This window comes from Sebastes fasciatus, chromosome 24, assembly GCF_043250625.1.
Source record: "Sebastes fasciatus isolate fSebFas1 chromosome 24, fSebFas1.pri, whole genome shotgun sequence".
Taxonomy (NCBI): Eukaryota; Metazoa; Chordata; class Actinopteri; order Perciformes; family Sebastidae; genus Sebastes; species Sebastes fasciatus.
In genome coordinates, this window is record NC_133818.1 from 12790911 (window position 1) to 12818835 (window position 27925).

General features: G+C 40.9%; 2 protein-coding genes across 2 annotated transcripts; both read left to right on the forward strand.

Annotated features, from left to right (window-relative positions):
* Positions 1-891: 891 nt before the first annotated feature.
* LOC141763212 (splicing factor U2AF 35 kDa subunit-like) lies at positions 892-11975 on the forward strand. Its single transcript, XM_074627697.1, has 8 exons — positions 892-1050; positions 4262-4349; positions 5943-6009; positions 8781-8830; positions 9849-9947; positions 10196-10329; positions 11526-11618; positions 11704-11975. Exons 1-8 carry the CDS (start codon positions 1007-1009, stop codon positions 11813-11815), a joined length of 687 nt encoding a protein of 228 aa, XP_074483798.1. The 5' UTR covers positions 892-1006; the 3' UTR covers positions 11816-11975.
* A 4390-nt stretch (positions 11976-16365) lies between these two features.
* Positions 16366-27608, forward strand: LOC141762822 (cystathionine beta-synthase-like). The gene is made up of 15 exons (XM_074626903.1): positions 16366-16511; positions 20154-20412; positions 20710-20816; positions 21012-21146; positions 21256-21335; positions 22410-22614; positions 22758-22849; positions 22937-23062; positions 23143-23227; positions 23310-23415; positions 23888-23965; positions 24055-24189; positions 24285-24393; positions 24853-24937; positions 26336-27608. Exons 2-15 carry the CDS (start codon positions 20162-20164, stop codon positions 26467-26469), a joined length of 1728 nt encoding a protein of 575 aa, XP_074483004.1. The 5' UTR covers positions 16366-16511; positions 20154-20161; the 3' UTR covers positions 26470-27608.
* Positions 27609-27925: the final 317 nt, after the last annotated feature.

Consider the following 27925-nt stretch of genomic DNA (forward strand, 5'->3'; position numbering starts at 1 on the left):
GTTCAGCCTACTGCAGGTTTAATCTTTCTCTTGTAAGTATCCCAACTTGTGTCATAGCGTAGTAAAGTAGACCTTCCAAAATTTAGATAAATACTCCAATAAAAGCACTGCATTCAAATTTTGCAGTGGTGAAATGTTGGCCCATCTTTAACATGTTGTCATAACATAGGTGGCCTGACCCCATCAATGCATTATATGAGTTTATTATGAGCTTATTATATTAGCTTATGTTTTTCATATCAACCCTCTATCAGATAATTATAATGGAATGAAAGTACAATATAAGGAAGTATTCAGATCCTTTACCTAAGTAAAAGTAACAATACCTCACTGTAAAATAATCCATTACCAGTAAGTGCTGCATTCAAAATTGTTATTAATTAATTATTATATAATTATATTATTAATTATTGTAAAATTACTCAAAATAGTAATATATAGCCCATATATTTATCTTTTGGGTTATTATCACTGATGTAGCTAATTTACCACCATTTTCCACTATAGCCTACTGGAAGTCTTTATAGATATTTAAATCAATATCCTCCTCACAAACACTAACCATACACTTCCGTGCAACACGCACACAAACACACACGCACACACACAAACACTTTTTTTTTAAAAATATATTTACTGTATTGTTATAGTTGTTATTATATATATATCTTGTTCTAATTGTTTGTGATCACTATTATGTAGTCATATTATTTCTTTATATTAATCTTGTGGGTCTTTTGCCTCTTCCTGCACTGTATATTATTCATTTATATTTTTTTGTGTTGTATAGTCTTAAATTGTGCAAAACAAATAAACAAGTAGGGTTATTTGAGATAAGAATAAAATCATTGACGTTGATATATTAATATATATTCTCTGGAACAACAGCGCACACGTGTGGCGTTCAGGGTCAGTGCAAGTTCCCGGATGGTGAGCGACTGCGCAGTCCCTTTGCGCAGACCCTTTACGTGATGACGTCGCTCGCTGCGTCTCCGACGAGCCGAAAATGGCGGAGTACCTGGCATCCATTTTCGGCACAGAGAAAGACAAGTGAGTGTTTATATCATGTTTACTGCATGGTCGCTTAAAGTAAAAGTGGTGTAACACGTGTTTCTGCAGCGGTTCGTCCTCGCCGGCAGCAGGACTCAGTTTGTAGCCGCAGCGCTGCAGGACGTCCTCGTGAAGCTAACATTAGCAGCAGGAAGCTAACGCTAAGCTAACACTTTGAATGGGACTCATGAAGGCTCCTGCTGGGTGCTGCTGGGTGCTGCTGGGTTGAGCCAAGATGTGTCATTTTGCTAGTAGGTGCTGGTAGCTGCTGGTAGGTGGTAGTAGGTGCTAGTAGGTGCTGGTAGGTGCTGGTAGCTGCTGGTAGGTGGTAGTAGGTGCTAGTAGGTGGTAGTAGGTGCTGGTAGCTGCTGGTAGGTGGTAGTAGGTGCTGGTAGGTGGTAGTAGGTGCTGGTAGGTGGTAGTAGGTGCTGGTAGGTGGTAGTAGGTGGTAGTAGGTGCTGGTAGGTGGTAGTAGGTGCTGGTAGGTGGTAGTAGGTGCTGGTAGGTGCTGGTAGCTGCTGGTAGGTGGTAGTAGGTGCTGGTAGGTGGTAGTAGGTGGTAGTAGGTGCTGGTAGGTGGTAGTAGGTGCTGGTAGGTGGTAGTAGGTGCTGGTAGGTGCTGGTAGGTGCTAGTAGGTGCTGGTAGGTGCTGGTAGGTGGTAGTAGGTGCTGGTAGCTGCTGGTAGGTGGTAGTAGGTGCTAGTAGGTGGTAGTAGGTGCTGGTAGGTGGTAGTAGGTGCTGGTAGGTGGTAGTAGGTGCTAGTAGGTGCTGGTAGCTGCTGGTAGGTGCTGGTAGGTGGTAGTAGGTGGTAGTAGGTGCTGGTAGGTGGTAGTAGGTGCTGGTAGGTGGTAGTAGGTGCTGGTAGGTGGTGGTAGGTGGTAGTAGGTGCTGGTAGCTGCTGGTAGGTGGTAGTAGGTGGTAGTAGGTGCTGGTAGGTGGTAGTAGGTGCTGGTAGGTGGTAGTAGGTGCTGGTAGGTGCTAGTAGGTGCTGGTAGCTGCTGGTAGGTGGTAGTAGGTGGTAGTAGGTGCTGGTAGGTGGTAGTAGGTGCTGGTAGCTGCTGGTAGGTGCTGGTAGCTGCTGGTAGCTGCTGGTAGGTGCTGGTAGGTGGTAGTAGGTGGTAGTAGGTGCTGGTAGCTGCTGGTAGGTGGTAGTAGGTGCTGGTAGCTGCTGGTAGGTGCTAGTAGCTGCTGGTAGGTGCTGGTAGCTGCTGGTAGGTGGTAGTAGGTGGTAGTAGGTGCTGGTAGGTGCTAGTAGCTGCTGGTAGGTGGTAGTAGCTGCTGGTAGGTGCTGGTAGCTGCTGGTAGCTGCTGGTAGGTGGTAGTAGGTGCTTGTAGGTGCTTGTAGCTGCTGGTAGCTGCTGGTAGGTGGTAGTAGGTGCTTGTAGGTGCTTGTAGCTGCTGGTAGCTGCTGGTAGGTGGTAGTAGGTGCTTGTAGGTGCTTGTAGGTGCTTGTAGGTGCTTGTAGCTGCTGGTAGCTGCTGGTAGGTGGTAGTAGGTGGTAGTAGGTGCTAGTAGGTGGTAGTAGGTGCTGGTAGGTGGTAGTAGGTGCTGGTAGGTGGTAGTAGGTGCTGGTAGGTGCTGGTAGGTGCTAGTAGGTGCTGGTAGCTGCTGGTAGGTGGTAGTAGGTGGTAGTAGGTGCTGGTAGGTGGTAGTAGGTGCTGGTAGCTGCTGGTAGCTGCTGGTAGGTGCTGGTAGGTGGTAGTAGGTGGTAGTAGGTGCTAGTAGGTGGTAGTAGGTGCTGGTAGGTGGTAGTAGGTGCTGGTAGGTGGTAGTAGGTGCTGGTAGGTGGTAGTAGGTGGTAGTAGGTGCTCGTAGGTGGTAGTAGGTGCTGGTAGGTGGTAGTAGGTGCTGGTAGGTGGTAGTAGGTGCTGGTAGGTGGTGGTAGGTGGTAGTAGGTGCTAGTAGGTGCTGGTAGGTGCTAGTAGGTGCTGGTAGCTGCTGGTAGGTGGTGGTAGGTGGTAGTAGGTGGTAGTAGGTGGTAGTAGGTGCTGGTAGCTGCTGGTAGGTGCTGGTAGGTGGTAGTAGGTGGTAGTAGGTGCTGGTAGGTGGTAGTAGGTGCTGGTAGGTGGTAGTAGGTGCTGGTAGGTGGTAGTAGGTGCTGGTAGGTGGTGGTAGGTGGTAGTAGGTGCTAGTAGGTGCTGGTAGGTGCTAGTAGGTGCTGGTAGCTGCTGGTAGGTGGTAGTAGGTGGTAGTAGGTGGTAGTAGGTGGTAGTAGGTGCTAGTAGGTGCTGGTAGGTGCTAGTAGGTGCTGGTAGCTGCTGGTAGGTGGTAGTAGGTGGTAGTAGGTGGTAGTAGGTGCTGGTAGCTGCTGGTAGCTGCTGGTAGCTGCTGGTAGGTGCTGGTAGGTGGTAGTAGGTGGTAGTAGGTGGTAGTAGGTGCTGGTAGCTGCTGGTAGGTGGTAGTAGCTGCTGGTAGGTGCTGGTAGCTGCTGGTAGGTGGTAGTAGGTGGTAGTAGGTGCTGGTAGGTGCTAGTAGCTGCTGGTAGGTGGTAGTAGCTGCTGGTAGCTGCTGGTAGCTGCTGGTAGGTGGTAGTAGGTGCTTGTAGGTGCTTGTAGCTGCTGGTAGCTGCTGGTAGGTGGTAGTAGGTGCTTGTAGGTGCTTGTAGCTGCTGGTAGCTGCTGGTAGGTGGTAGTAGGTGCTTGTAGGTGCTTGTAGGTGCTTGTAGGTGCTTGTAGGTGCTGGTAGCTGCTGGTAGCTGCTGGTAGGTGGTAGTAGGTGTTGGTAGCTGCTAGTAGGTGCTGGTAGGTTCTAGTTGGTGTCAGTAGCTGCCAGTAGCTGCTAATAGCTGCTAGTAGCTGCTAGTAGAGCAACAAAATGCACCCTACGCAGAATAAACAGATAGTGAGCCACACCGTTGCCATGGTGCCCTAAATAGTCATTAGTGCACAAAATCTGATCTGAAAAAAGTCCCCAACAAATACACTGTTCACTCCTGTTTAAGCAATGTTTTAACATCACAGTGTCCAGATTTTTTTTAGGAAATTACTGAACCTTTAAAAAGATGTATAAAAGTATATTTTGTGCTGTTATGAAGTCACAGATAGGCTGGAGAAGTTGGAAAGTATTGAGAGATGTTGTAATGCATCATTGGTTCTTATCGTTTCATGGATTTTGTTGACAGAAGCACAGTTTCTGAGAGCCTTATCCTCTACCAAATCAAACCAAAGTAAGCTATCAGTATGATGATGACACCTTTTTCCTTCTTTTCCAGGGTCAATTGTTCCTTCTATTTCAAAATTGGCGCTTGCAGACATGGAGACCGCTGCTCGAGATTGCACAACAAACCAACCTTCAGCCAGGTGAGGATCCCATCAAAGTGCTTGTCCTTAAATAATAGCTTCATTGTGTTATTAGTAAATAAACTGCACTTGCATAGCGCTTTTCTACCTTAAAAGAAAAGGCGCTTTACAGTTTGCCTCTCAATCAGCCATTCACACACAAATCGACATGTTGACAGGAGCCGGGGAATGAACCACCAACCCTGCTATGACTGGACGACCTGCTGTGCCCTCTGGGGAGCCACAGCTGTTGAAATATTTCGTCCTCTGACTCATCAAGGCACACACCCATATCACAAGCCGTGCAGCCGATTGAACCAGTGGTTATTGGGTGAACACTCTATGGCTACATCCACACTAATACGTCTTCATTTTAAAATGCATAACTTTTTCTACGTGTACGCCTAGCGTCCTCACTACTCCGGTGTTTTCAAACCTCTAAAACAGACTTTGAAAACACTGCTGACACTGTTTTAGTTTTGAAAACTCCAGGATTGCGTTTTAGACTTTCGAAAATTATGATGCAGACACCCACGTTCGCTTCCTGATTTGTTCTTATCAGTCACGACGTGTCCTTCTCCACATCAACTTATGACTAGCAGTGATTAATTCAACATGCATAACGAATTACAGGCGTTGCTGACTTTGTTGTCTTTGCCAGCATTTTATAATGCTACTACTGCCAAACATAAAACTGATTTGTAGTGGTATGCTTAAGGCTGTGATTGACAGGCCACTACCACGGCGTTTTCCGGTCTGGGAGTTGTCCATGTTTTCGTCTTACAACTTTAACCCTTTCACAGTATGTTTGCAGTTCATGAAAGTTAATTGTAACATTTTGTTGCCTAAAATGTCTTATTCAGCGTTCAGTTTCACTTAGCTCCACCCTCCCCTGTCACTTATGGTTGCAAAAAACCAAGACGGCACCTGTCAAAAATCAAGATGCACACTAGACAAAAACACATTAGTGTGGAGGTAGCCTATAACTTATGAAGCTGATCTGTTTGTAAAAATATTTCATATTCATCTAATAGGTGAAAATGTGCATGGTCAATTTTTTTACTCACGTTCTTTTTTTTTTTTTACTATATTGGCCTGTTTCACTTTGCTTTTAGACCTGAGAGTCAAAAGTCTTCATATGCACTGTGGATGAGCTACTAGTTCTGTGTATGTACTCAAACCCATGTGAATGTTTTGGTTAATGTGCCGTGCCAGCAAAAAAAACCTGTTCTGCGAGTCATTTCCTATTCCAAGCAGTTTTTCAGGGCTCATAATTGCGTTATTAGAGAAGTTCATAATTGCGAGTTTGTTCTTTTTCTATGGAGAAGAAGAAGAGTGATCTCATGTGCTCAAATGGAACAAGTGTGACACATAAAAACAGACACAGGTTGGTTTACAGGCCACTACAAACTTGGCTTTAAGGAGGAGGTTATGGTATGATAGGGTTGAGCTATACCACACATAATCATCACTTTCTTTGTTGAGTTTCAAGGGACTTTGTGCCTGACTATAAAAAAAGATGTAAACGAGCTAGAGTAGAAGTTCATCAGAAATAGCACAACACTAAACATTCATCGAAGAATCCCGTCTAACTGCTTTTTCTTTTCCCTGCAGACCATCTTGATTCAGAACATCTACCGTAATCCCCAGAACAGCGCACAGACGGCCGACGCTTCTCGCTGTAAGTTAAACATTTGTCAGCTACCTAAAAGTGGTGCTCACGTATAACAACAGATGTGAGGTACTGCTGCAGCCCTGTTAACTGGTGACACGGTTGTGACCCTATTATCTCCCAAGTATCCCAAACCAAATATTTAGTCATTCGTCGGTCGTTACCTACGGCCAACAAAAAGCACAAACACCTGATCTATCTGTTTTTCAACCTTGTGTAGCTAAACCTTCACACCAAAACAGTACGTACTGTGCTGTATATGGTAGAATACTTAGAACTGTGTGTGCAGTAAATATGTTGAGCCCAGTCTGATAGAGCTGAAGCAGTTCCTCTCACACAGGTAAGTGTGTAAAGGGCAGGAGGGCCTTACAATTGACTTGTGTGTTTTCCGTCGGGCCCCATATTTGAATTTTGCATCCAGTGAATTTGAAAGCAAGAGACACTCTTTACTTCAGCAACACATGTGACTGTTGATCCGGTGATATGTCCTTTGTCAGCACTCTTACTCAGACAACAGGCTTGATTTTAAAATGATCTCTTTGTTAAATTCGATTTTGAAATATTACCTGTTGACTATTTAACCTTTTCCACTCCACCCCTCTTTTTCACAGACTCGTTTTTGTCATTTTTAGGGGGATACAGGGGGGTCTTTAGGGGGGAGATCGCAGGTCAAGAGTAGATGTCACATAGAAGTGGTGAACATCATCTGAAAGCTGGGAACCTGAAGATTAATTTGAGATTCAACCATTTTTTACCACTCGAGAATTGATAAGAAATTATCAATAATCCCTCTAAAATACCACATTAAGACACCAAAACCTTGAGGAACACCATAGAAAAAGCCATGCTGTGATTTAGTATCGAAAAATTTCAGCAAGAATTTCATTTTTCGGCGATTGGATGGCGAGCACTTCTGTTGTGTAAACCACTCAGAAGCCCCCTTATTGTCAATCTAGCTTGGAAAGCCATCCATCCTCTGAATGTTCTAGGTCTCTAGTTTGTGGTTGTAAAGTTTCATGAGGCTGTGAGGTCACGACAGGTCATTTTATACAGTGAGGTCAAGTTTAAAATAAATGTTCTCACTATGTGAAATGGCTACTATGGGGACTGACATCATCACACATGAATACAGTTGGGCTCATTGGATCCACAAGAGTCTCAGCTTTACAGTGATACCCAATTTATGTAATTCAAGACTGTTTAGGGACCCCAGTATGCAGAAATATTTAAATACACCAGCGCCCTAAAGGAGTGGAAGAGGTTAAAGGACAATTGGAGCTTAATTTATTTGTTTTGATTTTATTTTTTTTCATTCATATATTTTGGTCGCGTGCATGTGCTACAAATTTGAAGTTTTTAATGTTTTTGCATACCGCTTTAGGTCATTCCCGTCCATTCAGCGCCTTATTACATAAACAAACAACTCTGGAGACTAATTTACCAACCAGTAACAGTAGTCCATTATTGTGAATAAGTAGCTTACCGTTGTGTTTTGCAAGGTTGCACCAGAGCAGTAAAGTCTTTAATATTTTAAATAAAGTTTTGTAATTTAAAGCTTCATAAATCAATATGTTTGTGCCATAGTCTCTAACGTAAAGTGGGAATTAAATCAAGTATGCACACATCTAAAATTGTAGCCTATTTTCAGCCTGTACTGCTACAACAAAAAGTCAAACAAATCCTAAAAGTAGAGGGAAATATCTCAAAATCTAAAACAGTGAGAGGTGCAGGCATTAGCTTCACTTCCAATAATATTAATAGATTACTGAGATTTTGAACGCAGCTTTATCTTTCACATAATTAATTACCCGCAACTGACGACATGTAATAACTAAGGGCCGCAATTTACTGACAGAAAAACTTCTAATCAAATTCTTTTCTTCCTCAGCTCTTTTATTTTGGTTGATTTATGTCACAAAAGTTTACGTTTTGTATTTCAGACCATTTCCCTCTTGAACATTTACCTTCATAACCTTCAAAACTCTGCCCAGTCTGCTGATGGTTTACACTGTAAGTTCTCCCTTCATCCGCAGGACCCTCCAGCACTTAATTTACTGTATCACATCTCCCCACATGAATCTGGCGTAGTGTAGGAACACGTCCTCTAGAGGTGTCTGACGCATCACATCATTTCCTGGATAGAATAACAGGCCACATGCTGTTCTGCATGTTTTCTTGGCCCAAACTCAAACTACCTCTATCGTGCAATAATGTGCACAGCTTTGGTGTCAGATCCTTCATTTCGCTGATGTGAAACAGATGTGTTAAACTTAAAAATGAACTTCCTGTTTCCGTGTTCTTTGCTTTACACTTAACAGTTTCACACTGAGTACATGCTTCTGATTCATTAAAGCAGGTTTCTACTAGTGCTGTCCTCAACTTAGGAATCCTCCTTCATGTTATAGCCACAAATTGGTCCCAAAAATATGCTCTGAGATATCACGTCATGCACATGATGTACATGTAGTTACACAAACAAGCTTTGTAAACAAAGTAAAAACACAGTAACCAGGAGAAGGCTAAGAGGGGTCAGCTCTAGTTTTTACCCTGCTTCTGTGAAATAGGTTGGGAGAGACTAGTCTGTTTTTCTGGCAACATATAACACACAGACTCTTTACCTTTTTGATCTATGTTTACAGGGTGTAACTATTATAGCAAGATGTATCATGTTGCTACAGTGAAATTTGTTTGTCTAAAGCCACACGGTCCATTTTGTCTTTTGTCACCAGTGTCCATCGGGCGTTGATCTTGACTGTCCCTTGATGGCGTTTTTTTTGCAGGTGCCGTCAGCGATGTGGAAATGCAGGAGCACTACGACGAATTCTTTGAGGTGAGTGCCCTTTTGTGCCGGCGTCCCGTCTTCATCCCACATGTAGCGCGACGTGACGTCACCGCTCCGTTATCTGCCTTTTTTACAGGAGGAACATGACATTGCATGAATGTGTTCAGTTTGTGCTGAGCATGAGTCATTTAGAAGCTAATATTTACACAGCAGGAATATGCAAAAGCTGCCGCGTCATCAATTTCTTTGATTTTATCATCTATTTACTTAAAGGGTGGCTCCATTATTTACATATTCCTGGTGTATTTAAATCCGAACCGCTGCGATGTGGATCAAGTTGCGGTAATTTAGCAGCAAAAGCCTCACTGACTAAACTAAAAACAAATTTAAAACAAAGGTAAATGGATTTCCAGCATCATAAATCCCTCACAGTAGCTTTACTGCTCCATTTCTCTGTGTCAGTCTGGCTCGCCTTTTAACCGGATGTTGTGGCTTTTCACAGACATACAACACAAAGTACTTTACAAGATCAATAATTTGATTGCTCGTGTGTGTTATTGTGTGACTTTTGGATCCGAACTAACGTGGCGTCCACACACTGGTACTCCTGTTTGCTTCTCCAAACTGGGAGAAAGTACCTCATGCAACCCCACTTAAAAAAAATCCCAACTAATCCTTTCATTTATTTCCAAACTTGGCACAGCTAACGTTGTCTGAAGAGGAATGAGATGAACAACAGGCAGACTTTCAATACCCAATTCATGTCTAAACAACCACATGTAATAAACCACTCCCTTCAATGGAAAAGAATGTTTTATTGATGTGGGTTAAGTGTTGTTGTTTCACAACAGCTCCACACAACAGTATCACTCACTAATACATCTTTCAGTAGTGTTGCACAGAATTATTATTTGTTATCTCCTATACTCAGCGTATGTCTCTACAGGGTTTCCCCCCAGGAAATTGGTTAGCCAAGGTGTTAGACTTGGCTAACCAATTTCTAAAATAAAAGCTTGAGGTTGGAGATGTTAATTGTTCTTTTCCTCTCTTATTTCTATATATACAGGAGGTGTTCACAGAGATGGAGGAGAAGTATGGAGAGGTGGAAGAGATGAATGTGTGCGATAACTTGGGCGACCACCTTGTCGGCAACGTCTACGTTAAGGTCGGTCTAAATGCTTTCACGAGAGAGGTGGAAGCTAATTCAAGTGAGATTTATATGAATGAATGTGATTTTAAAAAAGACTGAACTGTCATAAAGATGTGGCTCAATGTAGTGGGACCTTGAAGGAGCTTCTATCGGAACAGATTCATTTTTCAGTGTAAATGCATTGAGTCAGATTTGTTCATTTTTCCTCACATTAGTTGCCACAAATTGTTAGTGATCCTGAGTGTGTTTTCTTTTGTGTGTAGTTTCGTCGTGAGGAGGACGCAGAGAAAGCAGTCATGGACCTGAACAATCGCTGGTTCAACGCCCAACCCATCCACGCAGAGCTCTCCCCCGTCACCGACTTTAGGGAAGCGTGCTGCCGCCAGTATGAAATGGGGTGAGTGACGCCTGGTAAACTGTACGAGTCAGGCCTGGAATTACATCATTTTAGAGGCAAGGCCACTTGGCCTTTGGTGTTATCAGTGTTTTGAGGGCATAAAGGCCAAATGCCAGGGCAGCAACGCAAAGTTAATGCTGTTAAAAGTCCAGTTATGAATGACATGGATCAAAGTGGCTTGTGTTTTAATTGATAAAATACATTCATCCTCATAATTATTTTGTATCTATATTCACATGGCCCTCATGGCCTCCGTGAAATAGAGTGCTCCAGGGATGACGTATTTTTATAGTCCAACCAGGAAGGAGGATCTCTTAAGCTTGTGTTTCCTGTAGCACTATTCCTGCCCTGGTAGGAGCACTGAAGACGACCTATTAATTTAAATTTGTTTAAATGCAATAAGTCCTTTTTAGTTCAATTAATTCTTTGAAAATATATAAATAATATTGTGTTGAGTTAGGCAGGAAAAAAAAAAAGGTTTAATCATAATTTTCTGCAAATGCAGTAAACATTTGCAACATTTTAATGATTGCACCCAAGGACTTCTGTTTTTCTTTTTGCTTGATCTGGTCAAACAAGGAAAGCAGGAAATGTTAACATCAAATGTTTGTCAGTTTTGTAAGATCTGCAAGGTGGTGGTGGTGGTGAGGTGGGAAGAACGTCCGCCCTGCACCGAGACGATCCAAGATAAAGCTTCACTGTTCACCCTGCAGTGGTTTAGTTGGTTGCTTCATTAACTAATCTTAACAGAGGCTCTGTAGATAGGTTGGATATTCCTAAATTACTGCGTTTAATCAAATGACCACTCTGTAAACCTGAAGCCAGCATAGAAAAGATAAGACTCCAGCTTGCACGTATCCTTCAGCACTGAGAAAATAACCAACTGCATGGGCACCGTGTGAATTACCACATTTTCTTTTCGATGTAAAGATGACCTTTGTCCCTGCTCAGAGGGAGGAAGCTTGTGCTCGTCTCCTTTCTGAGTCCCTCTGTGTTTTTCCATTGGATCGGGGGTTGTTTGCTCTGCCAGTAATAGGACGAACTTAGCGTGGGGGCAGATAAAGATCAGATGATCTCCGTGGTGGGCTGGCATGCATCTCAGCATGTGGAGCCAAGAGCCAACTTTTCCTCGTGGCACTGCTCCACCAGATGTAATCCAAATAAATCTTAACCTTTCATTCGCTGTTTCCCTACAGAGAGTGTACCCGAGGTGGCTTCTGCAACTTCATGCACCTGAAACCCATATCGCGGGAGCTTCGAAGGGAGTTGTACGGCCGTCGCAGGAAAAGGTATATAAGGTTTAACATTCATATTTGGGGATGAATTCTGTTTTGTGAATCCATATTTTCTTCACATCTTCTTCTCTACCACCAGGCACCGTTCTCAATCGCGATCCCGGGAACGACGCTCCCGCTCCAGGGACCGACGGCGGGAACGCGAGAGGCCGAGAAGGTCGAGGGACCGAGAGCGCTCCGGAAGATTCTGAAAGAAACCAACGTCCTACCAAATCCCTCCCTCTTAACCCCAGCAGTGATGACAAAGTTATTTTTCTTTATCGGTGAATTGTTGGAAGTGTTTTTTCTTTTATTCCCTTTTTTTAAGACAAGCTTGTGTCGCTTTCTCAATAAAACAGATTTGTAATTCTACTCTGGCACCACTTGCTTTTATGAACATCAAGTTATTTCTTATCATGGAGAGAAGGAAAGTGCTACATGCAACATTAAAAATAAATGTGGTTAACTTTGGTGAGGCCTTATATCAAGAAATTGCACACTTATAGGTTTATGTGTGTCAAAATGATGAGGGGTTAAGGTTTTGACGGTCATTCTGTGTTTCTGATTGCTTTAAAAATGTGCGAAGTAGGCTCATATGTGTATATATACATAGATATGTATACACACATATATATATGTATATATACATATATATATACATATATATATATATATAAATGTTGTAGTGTCCGATCCTGTTTTTGGAAAGGCTTTTATTTTGAAATTCATATGACTTTATTATACTAATGTTGGTCATTTGCTGCTAAAAATAGGTGCCAGTTATTTTTTAAATGGTTACCTCTTTATCGCTCATAAAATGTGGATAATATTTATCTTCCGATTTACACAAACAGTTTTAAATGTGAGATTATGCAATTCAAAATAGATGGCTGCATACAACTATTGTTACAACGATTAACTCGCATTTGTAAAACATTGCTTACTATCATACTTTTTATTACACTGTGAATGATGCAATATTAAGCTTGAGCAGGCAGTCGTCCGGATGTTTCCTCTACTCTCAGTTCTGTTTTCTTAAGTGGCTTATGAGTAATCAGTTAAACATATTACTACTGGTTTTAAAAAAAAAAGAAGAAATGGGGTTATTTAGGGATGTCTTATATATCAGAAAAATATCAGTATATTGTTCCAGATTATAATTACATAAATAAAATTCCACATAATTTGATAAAAAAATGTGCTTATTAGGGAATTTCACAGTCATTAGTACATCTTTTAAGAAACTTTCAAAAAAAGTTTTTAGAAATACCTCTATGCATCGCCAGCAATTACATGGAAGTCTGATTCCCATCTCCTCATATCTAGATGGCTTCTGGAAATGAACAGCTGCATTCCACTTGAAAAGATCACATACACTCTCAGAAATGAATACATTATTCGTTATTATACGTTATTTATGATTTCTTTATTTGTGTATTTAATTTGTTTTTTCTATATCCTTTTTAATTCAGTTGATCGTTAACTAGCCTACTCCTTTTTAGTATGGTTCTTTTTCAGTTTGTATGTGGGTGGGATAGGGAGGGAATTTGGAGCCATGTTTGTGTGAGTTTGTGTTTTGTATTTTTTGTATATTTGATTAACTAAAAAATTTGAAATAAAATATTCTAAAATAAAAATCTGATATAAAAATTAGAAAACAAAAGTATGGGGCAACAAAAGCCATTAAAATTAAATAAATTGGGTTTTTAATAACATTTAATCTGATTAAAACTATGATATGAGTTCACCAAAACCCTGATAGAAACTGGCAAACTTTGCCAAAATCAAAAAAAAAAGTAAAATATATATATAGTTAGGCTAATATTTTTAGGAGTAACAGCTGTTGGATTTATTATGTACAAAAGTTCTTACAATGACCTGCAATAACCTGATTGTTGGGCCTTGACCTCTTGGAGGTAGAAGGCCAGTTCCTTCAATTGGTGACCCCGACGTGATCTTCGGCATTGAGAAGCGTGTCCAAAGGACGGACAGACCGGCGAGAGAGAGAAAGGGATCCCTGAAATCTTAAAGGTAAGCAGAACCTGTTGTATCGAACTCTGCATATTGGCTTACTCTAAATTAATTTACAGTTAAATCAGGCTAACATGGTTGTTTAGGTGGACTCATCTAGGTGGTTTTTGAAAAACATTATATATCACATTGTATTAAAACTTGTTGCTTAGAATAAATGCTAAAATAGATAAAAAGAGAAACCAGGGGTGGGGAGAATCCACCAGAGAGAAGTTTCACTTCCTTTCCCAAACCAGTATAAAATAGGACCACCCGGATAAAAGTTTTTCAGTTGCGTGCAGGAAAACAAACTAGAAGCATCATGCAGTGCGGCAAACTGCTAGTGGCGTTTGCTGTAGCATTTGTGTGTACCTCTCTTGTCCTCGTTCTTCTGTACAAACTTTCTTAATGTGATTTGTCATGTATTTTAAATGTTTTCATTTCATATTACTATCTTAATGCAATTCATCATGTATTTTCGTGTTTTCAGTTACCATTTTAGTTATTCATGATAAAAGGAGGGAATGTGAGAGAAAATACCATGACCCTTGTGTAGAATTTGTGTACTCAGATAAATCTGAATAACCTGGGAAAGCACAGACTGTACTAGTTTAGATACATTATTTATCATCCTCGCCTCTGCACTCTGATAAAAATAGCTAATCACAAGTAACTCTTTAACAATAGACAATGCTTTCACTCAGAAGCAGGGTGGAAGGTGTGGGCTACAAGGGGGGGAAGGCTAAACCAAGATTATAAAGAATGATGTAGTGAGGTAGCTCCCCTAATGAATATAAACTAGCTGACCAAATAGCTGCAGGTTTTGAAAACATACCTATAATAAGTGCTCTGATCCCTATCACTCCTAACAAAAATGTTGACCGCATTAACTACATCCACTATAATGTTCTCCGTTTGACTAATTTGACAGGGAGGATGCACATTCTGTTCTTTTTGCAAGGTCAAGGAGAGAAAGGAGTCAGAAGGAGAAACAAAGAAGAAGATATGCAGCAAAAACATCACGTGCCATAAGCTCATGACTATTGATATTGTGTAAACCATAAAAATGCTGGATCAGGGATAGCTCGGGGTTCAGACTTCACGAACTGACCCATGCACTGTATGTTGTCAGGGACATGTCGATTGGATCCAGATATCTGTATAGGGGAGAGTGGGGTAAGATGAGCCAATTTTTACTTATGCTGTCCTCGAGGTTAGGAAAAATGAGACAGAAGTCAAATGAAAACATGAACCTTAAATTCAGGATCTCTCCTATCAAATGAAATGATCAGCATGCATCCATCACAAAGCTGTCTGAAAAAAATGACCTTCCCAAAAAAAGTGCTCCTGTGGCTCAACTTGCCCCAGGTAAGGGGTAAGTTGATCCGAGTCAGTGGGTAAGTTGAGCCATCGTGGGGTAAACTGAACATCTGAGTTTTTAAGTTTAAACCTCAGCATAAGTGTGTTAATAAACAGTTTCACAGTTATGAACTTGTGAGAACAAACCACCTGTGAGTTTCAAGACCATTGAACAATCAAAATATCATTCAATATTCGACTATATCCCAGTCGTCAAGGTTGCAGGGAAATATGAACTGTTGCTCCCTCCTTGCAGTTCCTCCAGCCTTTTGAGGTTGAGGTAGCTCCTTCAGCACATCACTCAGTGGAAAAGATGCCTCATCCTTTTCCTTGAATACAAAGGTGGGCTTCTCACGTCAAGTGTTCCCCCGGATTCTTCTGAGAAATCTTGCACTCACTTCGTTGCCCTCCAGGCTCTCAACCAAGCCAATGTAATGGTAGCTCCTGCCTTTGGATACAAAGTTTACTATGACAAAGTCACCAACTAACAGATCTGTGATGTCTGATTCACTTCTCTCATCATTAGAACACTCATGCTCAGAAGTGTCATCAAATGGGATGGGAACATCACTCTCCTCAGAACTGCTGTACGCTGTGATTTTCGTCTTGGTCTTTGGTTTGACCTAGGCCTACCTGCTAAACCCTGCTCTTTCCAGTTGTTGGGGACAGGAAGGTTGTTCTTTCTGCCAATTCCAATGCCAGTTCACAGCATTTCTTTGGAGTAAGGCCGTGGAACTGTTCAGCCAGCTTCTTGATATGGTCTGCAAGCTCCTTCTCTACCACCTCTGTGAGGACCCTCTTTGCCTCTGCTGTTCCACTATAACCAACTGTTTTTACTTCCTTTATCTCCCTCTTCTATAAAGGTTAACATATAAAAAATCAAACCAAGTTGTGTAACACTCAACGGTAATACCATTTTATACTTCAGAGAATTAATTTGGTTAATTTATGGTGGGGTAAATTGAGCCAGTGGCTCGGAATAATAGTAGAATATTAGTGAGCCAGACTGGCTCATCTTACCCCACTCTCCCCTACTCTTTTATTTTTACTTATGCAACATTGATTGTTCGGAATAAATTGTATTATTATGCTTTAACCCGTCTGTTTGGAAAATCTCTTTGTCATACAAGATTAACCAACACGTAACTGGGCCTTGACCTCTTGGAGGTAGAAGGCCAGTTCCTTCACAGCCCACGCATGAGAAGTTCTCCAGATGTCACATGCGTCAAAAGTACATGTGTGTGTGTTTGGTCAATAAAAGGTAAACAGATGGTGGCTGGTAACTTTAACTCAGCACCCCCTTATTAAGAAATCTCTGCTCTGATTGGCTGATTGGACCAAACAGACGCCCTCGTCGCAGCCAATCGGAGAGCGCCCTAAAACTTTGACCCCGCCCTCTCCGTTAGGTCCACGTGTTTCGTCACGGAAGTCGGACAGTCCGCATTGTTGTCCTGCAGGGTGCGCGTGTCCAGCGGGCTCCTCATTGATTCCTTCTTTCTTTCTCCTCTCGCAGGTTTTTCGGCACATTTATAACACAAGGTGAGTGAGAATTAGTGAAAATAGTGTTGAAATAACCATAAAATAGATGTTCGGTGACTGAGAGGCTGATGCAACACTGTAACTGCGCAGTTCACCTTTTTGTTGCACCCTTTGTTAGCTATTTTGGTACATTTCCGCTTTTTTATCCTTACACTAAATATATATTTATATTTATGTATGTATTCTCCGTTAAATGTGTTTGTTTACGATTACATTTGTCATTTTTACCAGTCATTCTCGCAGTGGCTTCTTTTATTGGCTTAAATTAGCTTATTTTGCCTTAATAGTTTCACATGTCAACCGGAAGTTATAGCTATAGCACACACACACACACTTATCTTTTTTGATATATTTACTGTATTGTTATTGTTTTCATTATATATATTTAGTCCTAATTGTTTTGTTATCACTATTATGTAGTCATATTATTTCTTTATATTAATCTAGTCTCTAGGTGGAGGCTTCAGATAAGTGTTATATCTTAACCAGTGTTTACTCGTTTACTGATAGATACACATTTAATCACAGTATGGTTAAATATTGTTCTCTTTAGTCTGTAAAACACCAGAAAACACATATTATACAAGAAAGGAACCTGAGAATTTTCAAAATAAATGACGCTATCTTCATCAGTGTTCACTGTTTTACTAATAGCTACACATTTAATCACAGTGTGGTTAAATGTTGCTCATAAAACACATACATTTACTATATTGTAATACCAAAAAAAGAACCTGAACATTTTCAAAACAAAATAGGATTAATTGATCTTTTGATCGACTAACAGTTTCAGCTCTATTATAGCATCTTCTACAGTGTTTACTCGTTTACTGATAGTTACACATGTAATCACGGTATAACATGTGTATAGTGTAACACCAAGAAAGGAACCTGAGAATTTTCAAAATAAATGACGATTAATTTCTCTTCTGATCAACTAATCGACTAATAATTTAAACTCCAGTAGCTACACATGTAATCACAGCATAACATGATTAAATGTTCTTCTCTTTAGTAAAACACATACATTTACTGTATTGTTGGACCAGAAAAGAACCTGGAACATTTTCAAAAATAAAATGACAATTAAGTTTTCTTTTGATCAACTAATAATTTCAGCTCTATTATAATATTTTCATCATTGTACTGTTTTACCGATAGCCACACATTTAACCACAGTAATTACTTGCATGTTAGCTCCTGACCATGTGGTGCTCGGGGTATCCAGGTGTGCACCATGGCTGCTGTTTTACATTGTGTTTTTACTGCCAGCATTCCTGCCGTTCACATTTGTCCTACCATTTGTTATGGCTGAGTGAATATCTATAGTCTGCTCTTCTTGTGCTGTTGACCAGTTGATGTTTTATTGCTGGCAGAGCAGTTGAGTGACCACCATTTTTAAATGGCCTAAGCATCATAATGGACTGCTGCAAAGTAATAACTAATGCTTTGAGAGCACTGAACATACCAAAGGAGATCAGTCTGATAAGGTAAGAGTGTTACATGGATTTCTCATTGGATTGGAGTTGACACTACCAGGCTCAGATCAGGGGACTGTATTTCTTCAGTTGGTGGGTATTAGAGGATTTGATTCTTGGCTTATTAAACAAAAGACTTTCCTGCCTTGCATGACAGCCTGGCTCGGTGCCGCCAGCATGTGCTCTCATGTAGGATCACATTTGCCCCCGTTGAACCCTGCAAGGCCACCAGATACCACCGACTCTTTCCCACGTTTACCACAGCAGTTGTAGCCAGTATGACCAGAGACTGCTCTGAGGAGCTGAAGCAACATGTTAGCAGGAAACCAGGGTTAACACCTTAGATGGGTGCTTTCTGTATCTGATTCATGATGTGGGTAGATAGTGATCTACAGTAGTAAATATCTGATGAAAGATAAAAGGGTTGGCGGGGAGCTGTTGTTTAAGGAGGAGTCGTTTTAATTAGTGCGTGACTAACTCTAAGCAGGTCACCTTTCTCTCCCATACAGAGCTGTTTGCTTAAGGAGACATATGTTTTATCACTGTGTTTGACATCAGTGGTGCAGCCGAAGAGGGGTTTTAACAGCTGGCCTCAGTGTGTGCACTGTGCATTAGTGAAGGTTCATCTGCTGCCACTTCTGCCGGACAGTGGAGAAACCTAATGGATGTGTTAATAAGTTGAGAAAACATTTGTGTCCAAATGTATAGCGCAGACTGTGTGCCAACAGTTTCAGGGATTCACACCCAACCGGTCGAGGCAGATGATTGAGTTCTACCAGCTAAAGGGAGTCTTTTCTCGCCATTGTCGCACAAGAATGCATGCTCTCGGGGGATCTCTTGTTGGCTCTCTAAATTATAGACTAGAAAGTGTCTCAAGATAACTTCTGTCATGACTTGAAAACCCACGGGCTAAAGGATTTGAAGGACTTGTGACGTACTCTCGTATCTGATATTGTTGTTTGTAGGGCTGCCACTAACAATCCTATTTATCATCGATTAATCAGCAGATTATCTTGTCAATTCATTGATTAATTGTTTGTAAAAATGTCAGAAAATAGCGAAAAATGCCCACCACAACTTATTAAAGTGAGGTTAGGGCTGCACTAACGATTATTTTCATAGTCGATTAATCTGTCGATTCTTTTCTAGATTAATCGATTAGTTATTTGGTTTATAAAATGTCGATCAGTGTTTCCCAAAAGCCCAAGAAAATGTCTTGTTTTGTCCACAACTCAAAGATATTCAGTTTACTGTCATAGAGGAGTAAAGAAACCCCAAAAATATTCACATTTAAGAAGCTGCAATCAGAGAATTTAGACTTTTTTTTCTTAAAAAATGACTCAAACCGATAGATCGATTATCAAAACAGTTTGAATTTAATAGTTGACAACTAATCGATTAATCGGTGCAGCTCTAAAGCGATGTCACCAAGAAAATCAACAGCAGATCCTCACATTTGAGAAGCTGGAACTAGGAATCTGTCGATGAGGAATACAATAAAAGTATATCTTATCTTATCTTATGATTAAACTATTAATTAATTACCAAAATAGTTGCAGATTAATTTCCTGTAAAATCTTGTAGTCTGCCAAACGTTAGAACAAATAATTGTCAACCTCAGTCCACCCATGCTGGTAGTATTTATCCCCCAGTTTAAGATAATGTTTAACATTTAGTTATATATTTATGGCTTTTACAACCTTTTAGAACCGGTAACGACCGATCATTTGGGTTTACATTTACAAACACAAAGATAATGAGTACACAGTGTCTTTTTTTCTACAGTGAATGAATGATGCAACAGTAGCAGCAGCTTCATCAGCCAGTCTACCTGGCCTTTCCTCTACGCTCAGTTCAGTTTTTTCAGATAATGAGACGGCACTTGACTTAATTTGTTTGCTCATTATGTTAAAATATTCAGTAATGAATATGTCCAAGGGTGTGAAACAGTGTAGGAGAGCAGAGGGTTTGGAGGAGGCTGCCAAAGCTCCTGGTTAAGCTTGATGAAGTATTAACGGAAAGGAGGAGTGGTTCGGTGTTTGTTTTCCACTAGGCGCTGCTCACATGTGGTAACATATCAATGTAGTGAACTGCTGCGGACAAACTAGCAACACAGAACGTGTCACAGACTGTTATCTAAACCTATTTCCTCTGTTTTGTCCAGGGTAAGCCATGCCGTCAGTCCCCTCATCGCAAGAGACCGCCATCAAGGCCCCCGTCAAGGCCCCCGTGTGCCCCCACGCCGCCAAGCTGCTCACCCACACCAACGGGGAGGGCAAACTCCGGGAGGGTTCCTTACCGGCGAACGGCGTCGACAAGCTTCCCCCGGCAGAGAGGAAATGGATCCGGCCCGACCTCCCCAGCCGCTGCACATGGAGCCTGGGAGCCTCCAAAGCCGACTCCCCTCACACACAAGTGCCAAGGTTTGTAACCTCATTTAACGTCCTTCACGACAAACTCGTCTGACCTGGTTGGTACCAATGGGTTCATTAGGTTTCCTAGAGATAGAATATGCGTGTTATTATCACATTAACTTTGACAGCCCTAATTATTGTTTAAATGCGGTGAAAACCAGTTTGACCAAACTCACAAGGGAGCGCCTGTTTGCAAACAAACACCTCAAACCAGAAAAAAAGTTGTTATTGCCAACACTTTTATGAGCAGGACAAAACAAGTTGAGTAAGATGTTAACAGTGTCCTTGAATGTATTTCCTCCTCAGAGCCGTCGCTCCGGCCATCCTCCCAAACATCCTTGACAGGATCGGCGACACTCCCTTGGTCCGCATCAACAAGATCCCCAAAGTGTTTGGACTCAAATGTGAATTACGTAAGTCAACCGGCACTCGAGTCGAGACACGTTTCTCAGATCAGACAGAAGGTGTGACCGTTGATTACTCATCGGCACCATGTAAACAAGCGAGTGGCGGCGTGAGACGTGTTGTGATTATGAAAGTAACAATTTCAGCTGAGTTGATTCTTTATCAAAATGGCTTTTTAATGTAAAATGTTGGTGTATTCGTAGTGGCCAAGTGTGAGTACTTCAACGCTGGAGGCAGCGTCAAGGACCGGATCAGCCTGCGCATGGTGGAGGACGCTGAGAGAGCGGGGGTCCTCAAGCCTGGAGACACCATTATAGAGCCCACCTCTGGAAACACTGGTAATAAAATGCATGTGTTGCTATAGGGGGGGAAGGTATTTAAATGCATGAGTTGTATGTAACTAGGGAGCAGCAGTGTTGTAAAATGTCTTTATGTTGTGTGTTTTAGGTATTGGTTTGGCCCTGGCTGCAGCTGTGAAAGGCTACCGCTGCATCATCGTCATGCCTGAGAAGATGAGCATGGAGAAGGTGAGTTCTGTCATATTGAAACTGTCTCACGTTCATTTATAGGAAACCAAGTCCTTACCACTTCTGCCAAATGCAGACTAGTGATGCCCTGAATCACCAGTGCTGACTCTGGTCGTTTCTTGCAGTATCTTCAAATGCTTCATATCCCTAAAATCTTTACAACCTAATTCTCAAAGTTATATAAGTCAATAAACCATAATAATGATAAAAGTATTTAAATTGTATCATGAATAAAAAAATATATACTAAAATCTGTTTTTTCATAAAACTACCAAATACACACAAAAAACTGTCAAAGTTAACACAATAATAACGCATTAACGCAACTTGCGATTTTTAGGCTGTAGTGGGCTCAGTTTTAAAGCTAGAGTGAAGATACTGGCATCATATGAAACTAGACAAACCTAAAGAATCCATTGGTACCAACCATACTAGACATACAGGAAAAACTGTCATGGCCATTTTCAAAAGGTCCCTTGACCTCTGACCTCAAATGGAATGAATGAAAATGGGTTCTATGGGTACCCACGAGTCTCCCCTTTACAGATATGCCCACTTTACGATAATCCTAAATGTAGAAACATGAGCAAAATATTTTTCAATACTCCTTTTGCTAGATCGTACGGTTCCACACATAATAATGCATAATAGACAACGCGAAAGACAGAAGCCTTAGCTTTCCGCTGCAAAAAGAATGAATGCTAACTATTTTTAAGGGATTTTATTATATCCAATGGCTTGGCGGTGCAGCAACGTCTTTTTGCTGTTCGCACTGTGATGTGCGTTGAACCCAGACGCAGAACACGTTCTGTCTGAAAGGCCCATAAATGTCACTTTTGTCTTAGTCATTTTTCTGACAGTGTCATTTCGTTTTAACTAATGGACTGACAAAGCTGCTGATACGTTTGAAACATCCCATGTCCTGATGAAACCTTCATTGTGATACTTTTTTTTTTGCACAAAACTCTAAAAAAACATTAAAAAGGGGGATGCAGAAATATTTTATTAGGAATATTTTAACATTCGTATAGTATATGTTATATGCTCAAATTGTTCACGTTTTTTTCTATACAGGTGGATGTCTTGAGAGCGCTTGGAGCCGAGATCGTCCGCACACCCACCAGCGCTCGCTTCGATTCGCCAGAGTCTCACGTGGGCGTGGCCTGGCGCCTTAAAAACGAGGTCCCTAACTCTCACATCCTGGACCAGTACCGTAACCCCAGCAACCCTCTGGCTCACTACGACACCACGGCTGAGGAGATCCTGGAGCAGTGTGACGGTACGGAAATCTTTTTCCCCCACAATCTTGAAGATTGTTTATATCTGGTATATCTCAAGAATAGAAATGTACGGTTTTATTGTATTTGTGCCAGTACAATTTCATCAGTGAAGTAAAGCTGAATTTTCTCTCTCTCCCAACAGGTAAACTGGACATGCTGGTGGCAGGAGCAGGCACAGGAGGGACGATCACAGGCATCGCCCGCAAACTTAAAGAAAGATGCCCCAACATCAAAGTAAGTTGTCTCTGTTTTCTAAGATCATATTTCTTGTTTACAAAGGAATAACTGTTTGCTGAGCTACTTTCTGAATGGTATGTGCAGATTGTTGGTGTTGACCCAGAGGGCTCCATCCTGGCTGAGCCCGAAGAGCTTAACAAGACCGATAAGACCCAGTACGAGGTGGAGGGTATCGGGTACGACTTCGTCCCCACCGTGCTCGACAGATCAGTGAGTTCCTTTTTTTTCTTGCCTCCCTTTTTCTCATGTTTACCTGACTCGCAGCCACTTAATGTAATATTTCTTGCCAGGTAATTGATTCCTGGTACAAGTCAGATGACGAGGAGTCCTTCAACATGTCTCGCATGCTGATCAGAGAAGAAGGCCTGCTGTGCGGTAAGTGCTCCAGATGTCTGGGTGAATGAGCCGCTGAGGTTATGAAAGTCCGCTCACCTTTTTTGCTCATTTCTGTTAACAGGCGGCAGCTCTGGGACGGCCATGGCGGCGGCGGTAAACGTCGCCAAAGAGCTGAAGGAGGGTCAGCGCTGCGTGGTCATCCTGCCAGACTCCATCCGCAACTACATGTGAGAATCCCCACATATCCAATAGGCAGACAGTCTATTTCTGTAAACTTTGAATAATGAACTTCTGATGATTCATGTCAGGCTCTACTGGAATATTCACAGTTATTTATAGAAACGCTCAGGGTTAGTAAACTGAATATCTGTCAGTTGTGGACAAAACAAGACATTTGAGGACGTCATCTTGTCACTGGTCGATATTTACAACTAATTGAGAAAGTAATCAACACATTAATCGACAATGAAAATAATCGTTAGTTGCAGCCCTAGATGGAATCAGTCACACAGAGCTTCTCAAAAAATACATAAATGGTGCAACAGTGTGAGGTTTAATGACCTCCAGGCTCCAGAATACAGACGGTAATACGATGTTGGAGGTCACTTTAGGTCAGCTGGGCCTTCAGGTCTTTCTTGTGTAAACACAAATAAAGCAAACCTTGATTTCATTTATTTTATTTAATTTTTTTCCCTCAAGGTCCAAGTTCCTGAATGACAAGTGGATGGTCCAGAAGGGCTTCCTGAGCGAGGAGGACCTCATGGTGAAAAAACCCTGGTATGTGTAATTATAGGGTGTATTCTCCTTAGGCAAATCTCTTCCATGTGTGGTCGCGTGAGACCCTCTCATTCCTCTGTGTTTGTCAGGTGGTGGAACCTGAAGCTGCAGGGTTTGAACCTGTCCGCCCCCCTCACCGTCCTGCCAACCGTCACTTGTCAGAGAACCATCAAAATCCTTAAGGAGAAAGGCTTCGACCAGGCGCCTGTGGTTGACGAAGCCGGGTGAGAGAAACTAGCTAACTGGTACATTATGTTTTATTGCAGTGCCACTCTGCAAAGGCTTTAACTTCAACCTGTGTGTCTCTGTGTGTGTACAGGGTAATCCTGGGCATGGTGACTTTAGGCAACATGTTGGCCTGTATCCTGGCGGGGAAGATCAAGGTGTCGGACCCGGTCAGCAAAGTACTCTACAAGCAGTTCAAACAGGTCAGACACTAACTTAAACATCTCTCTTCATGTCTCTTGTACTCAAAGGAAATGTGTGAAAGTTTCCTAAATAACTTGTAGGCTGAAATTGCAGACTAAAATCTTTACTCCGATTGGCTGACAGCAGCAGCCAATGAGACAACCCCGTGCAGGGGAGGATCTCCAGGTGAAAAGGCCGACTAAAGGGATTTTAGCAAGTCAGGGCGTGAAACAAGACAAAGTCCAGTCAGGATGTTTTGACTGGAGTTGATCCACGACAGATTGCAACACCGAATGGTTATAATTTCATTCAGTGAAGCAACTGTGATTCAAAATTTGGAAGTGAGAGGAAAGTTTTATGACTTAATTGACTTTAAAAAATCCTCCCATCGTTAAATTGTTGGCTGCATATTTCTTACTGATCTGACACTGTATTCCACAAGTTGCTTTAATTTTCATATAAATACTGCTCTTCCTTAGATCCGTCTGACTGATAATTTGGGGAAGTTATCCCGCATTCTGGAGACTGACCACTTTGCCCTGGTGGTGCATGAACAGATCCAATGTAAGTACATTTCCACACAGTCATTTTCCTTCATCCATATACTCCAGGTGCAAAAAGTCTAACTTTGGCTCCCCCTGGTGGTAGCATGGAATGCAGTGCACAGTAAGTGCCAAGCAACTTAGACTTAGACTGCACGTGCAGGGTCAACGTCTTTCTCAAGGACACACTATTGACTGCTGCAGCTCAAATCCACACCTGCATTTTTATGATAACGCTGGTCTCTCAGCGGGTCGACTGATACACGAGTGTCAAAGTCCAGCTGCAGAGCCAGCATCCCCAAGAGAAAAAAAAAGGTTTTGGGAGATGACAATTTGGCAACAAAAAAAGCACACTGCTGCATTTTTTGTGAGTTTTGTCGAGTGTCACACACCCATTCAAGGTCATGTTTACATTCTGGAAAAGAGATCTCCAGATAGTTACATAGTAAAGATGTGAGACTCATTGACATTTGTTTTAACGCCACTAATTTCTTTAACGCAATGTGTGAATTTTAGGTTGTAGAGGGCTCCGTTTTAAAGCTAAAGTGAAGATACTGGCATCATTAGAAACTAGAAAACCTAAGGAATGTCGTACTTGCGTATCGAGAAGGAGGCTAAATAACTCTCCAAACTTACGCTAAATTATGGCGAGGAAAAACTGGCATGGCCATTTTCAAAGGGGTCCCTTGACATCTGACCTCAAGATATGTGAATGAAAATGGGTTCTATGGGTACCCACGAGTCTCCCCTTTACAGACATGCCCACTTTATGATAATCACATGCAGTTTGGAGCAAGTCATAGTCAAGTCAGCACACTGACACACTGACAGCTGTTGTTGCCTGTTGGGCTGCAGTTTGCCATGTTATGATTTGAGCATATTGTTTTATGCTAAATGCAGTACCTGTGAGGGTTTCTGGACAATATCTGTCATTGTTTTGTGTTGTTAATTGATTTCCAAAAAATGGATATATACATACATTTGCATAAAGCATGCATATTTGTCCACTCCCATGTTGATAAGAGTACTAAATACTTGACAAATCTCCCTTTAAGGTACATTTTGAACAGATAAAAACTGTGATTAATTTGCGATTAATTGTGATTCAATATTTTAAGCGATTTAAGCAAACATATTCTCTGGATCTGAACATGAAGTACAACCTGACTTCATTACACAGAGTTTACTGAATTAATTCTCAATTATATTATATATAATGCATTTCCTCTTCTCTTCAGAGGCAGTATTATACTAATAAGTCAGGGGAGGAGTGTCAGATCAAAGCTGGGCACAAACTGACCTTTATATATTGTGTAATTGCTTCTACTGTATACACATTTTATGTATAAGTTTGATTTTTAAATATTGTATTAGTGGCTCCACTTAAATTTTTTTCTCATCCATCCTGTTCCTCCACCAGACTTGACGGACGGCTCTCCGAGCCTGAAGCAGATGGTTTTCGGGGTGGTGACGGCCGTCGACCTGCTCAACTTCGTCACGGGCCGGGAAAGGAGAGAGCGATCCATGTCGGAGTCCACCGACGAGCTGAACTAAAACACTTGTACATTTCTTACAGTAACATAACAAACACAATGACAGGTTTAAAAGACGTGTCTCAAATATGGCAAAAAAAAAATTATCTTTTGAAGTTTTTGATTGAGGTTAGCTCTTTAAAAAAATACTTAAGCAAAGCGATTCTTAAAGATGCGGTGTGTAGGATTTGGTGGCATCTAGCGGTGAGGTTGCAGATTGCGACATTAAGTGGCTGTGAGTCAGGTAAACATAAGAAAAAAAAGGAACTCCCTGATCTGTTAAGAACGGTGGGAATGAAGTTGTACTGGGTCTTATCGGTCTTGTCGTGTTTCCGACAACCAACGGAAACTTCTCATGTGTGCCAATTGTGTAGAACTACGGTGGTTTGGTTTGTCTGTTCAGGGCTACTGTAGAAACATGGTGCTTGACTCTGTATGTAGATATAAATGGCTCATTTTAAGATAACGAAAACACAACAATCCTTATTTTCAGGTGATTATACACAAAAGAAAACATACTTTTTAATATTATATTCCATTTCTACCAATAGATCCCCTTTAATGCTACATACTGTTCATAAAAAGCTAAACATTTCTTGCCTTTATGTCAACTTGTGATAGGGTTAGTTATTATTTGAACCATTTTGTTATTCCTTATTATATTTGGTTGTAGTGCTCAAAGTAAATCTTTTGTAAGTTCGGAACTTGTTGAAAGCTTTTTGTTTTGTATCAGAGTCTTGATTAAAGGCATCTGTGTGTTGCTGTTTTATTTGTCTGAAAAGAACAAGATTGTTTCACTGTGGCCTTTTGTATTAATCAAATATAAGTAGAATAGTATAAAAGCCACATTCATCTCATTCACCAAGATTAGACAAGTTGACAGCTGCTGTATATACGCATATTATCTTTCCGGTGCTGCTCGTTATGTGCTGCTTTTTCATTTGTGTTTGGGTACACAAAAAAATACTTGCGGAGTGTAATCAAATTTCTTGAAGAAAATCAAATGGTGGTCTTTGTTTTTCCTTTTCTTTTCTTTCAAAAAGGTGCCTGTAAAGTTGTCTTGACTATTTAATCTTAGCTGCGTCTGAGAGAAACGTTTTGTATTACATCATTTTTCCTTAATGAATGTGTATGATTTTAAATAAAGTTTGAAGGAAAGAAGTCTGTGACTTTGTTTTATATGAATATATATATATAAATAAGTATGTTGGAAAATATTTTAAAAATAGATCTTTATATATAATATATATATATATTATATATAAATAAGTATTGGAAAATATTTAAAAAATAGATTTTTATATATATATATATATATATATATATAATATATAAATAAGTATGTTGGAAAATATTTTAAAAATAGATTTTTATATATATATATATATATATTATATATAAATAAGTATGTTGGAAAATATTTTAAAAATATATCTTTATATATATATATATATATATTATATATAAATAAGTATGTT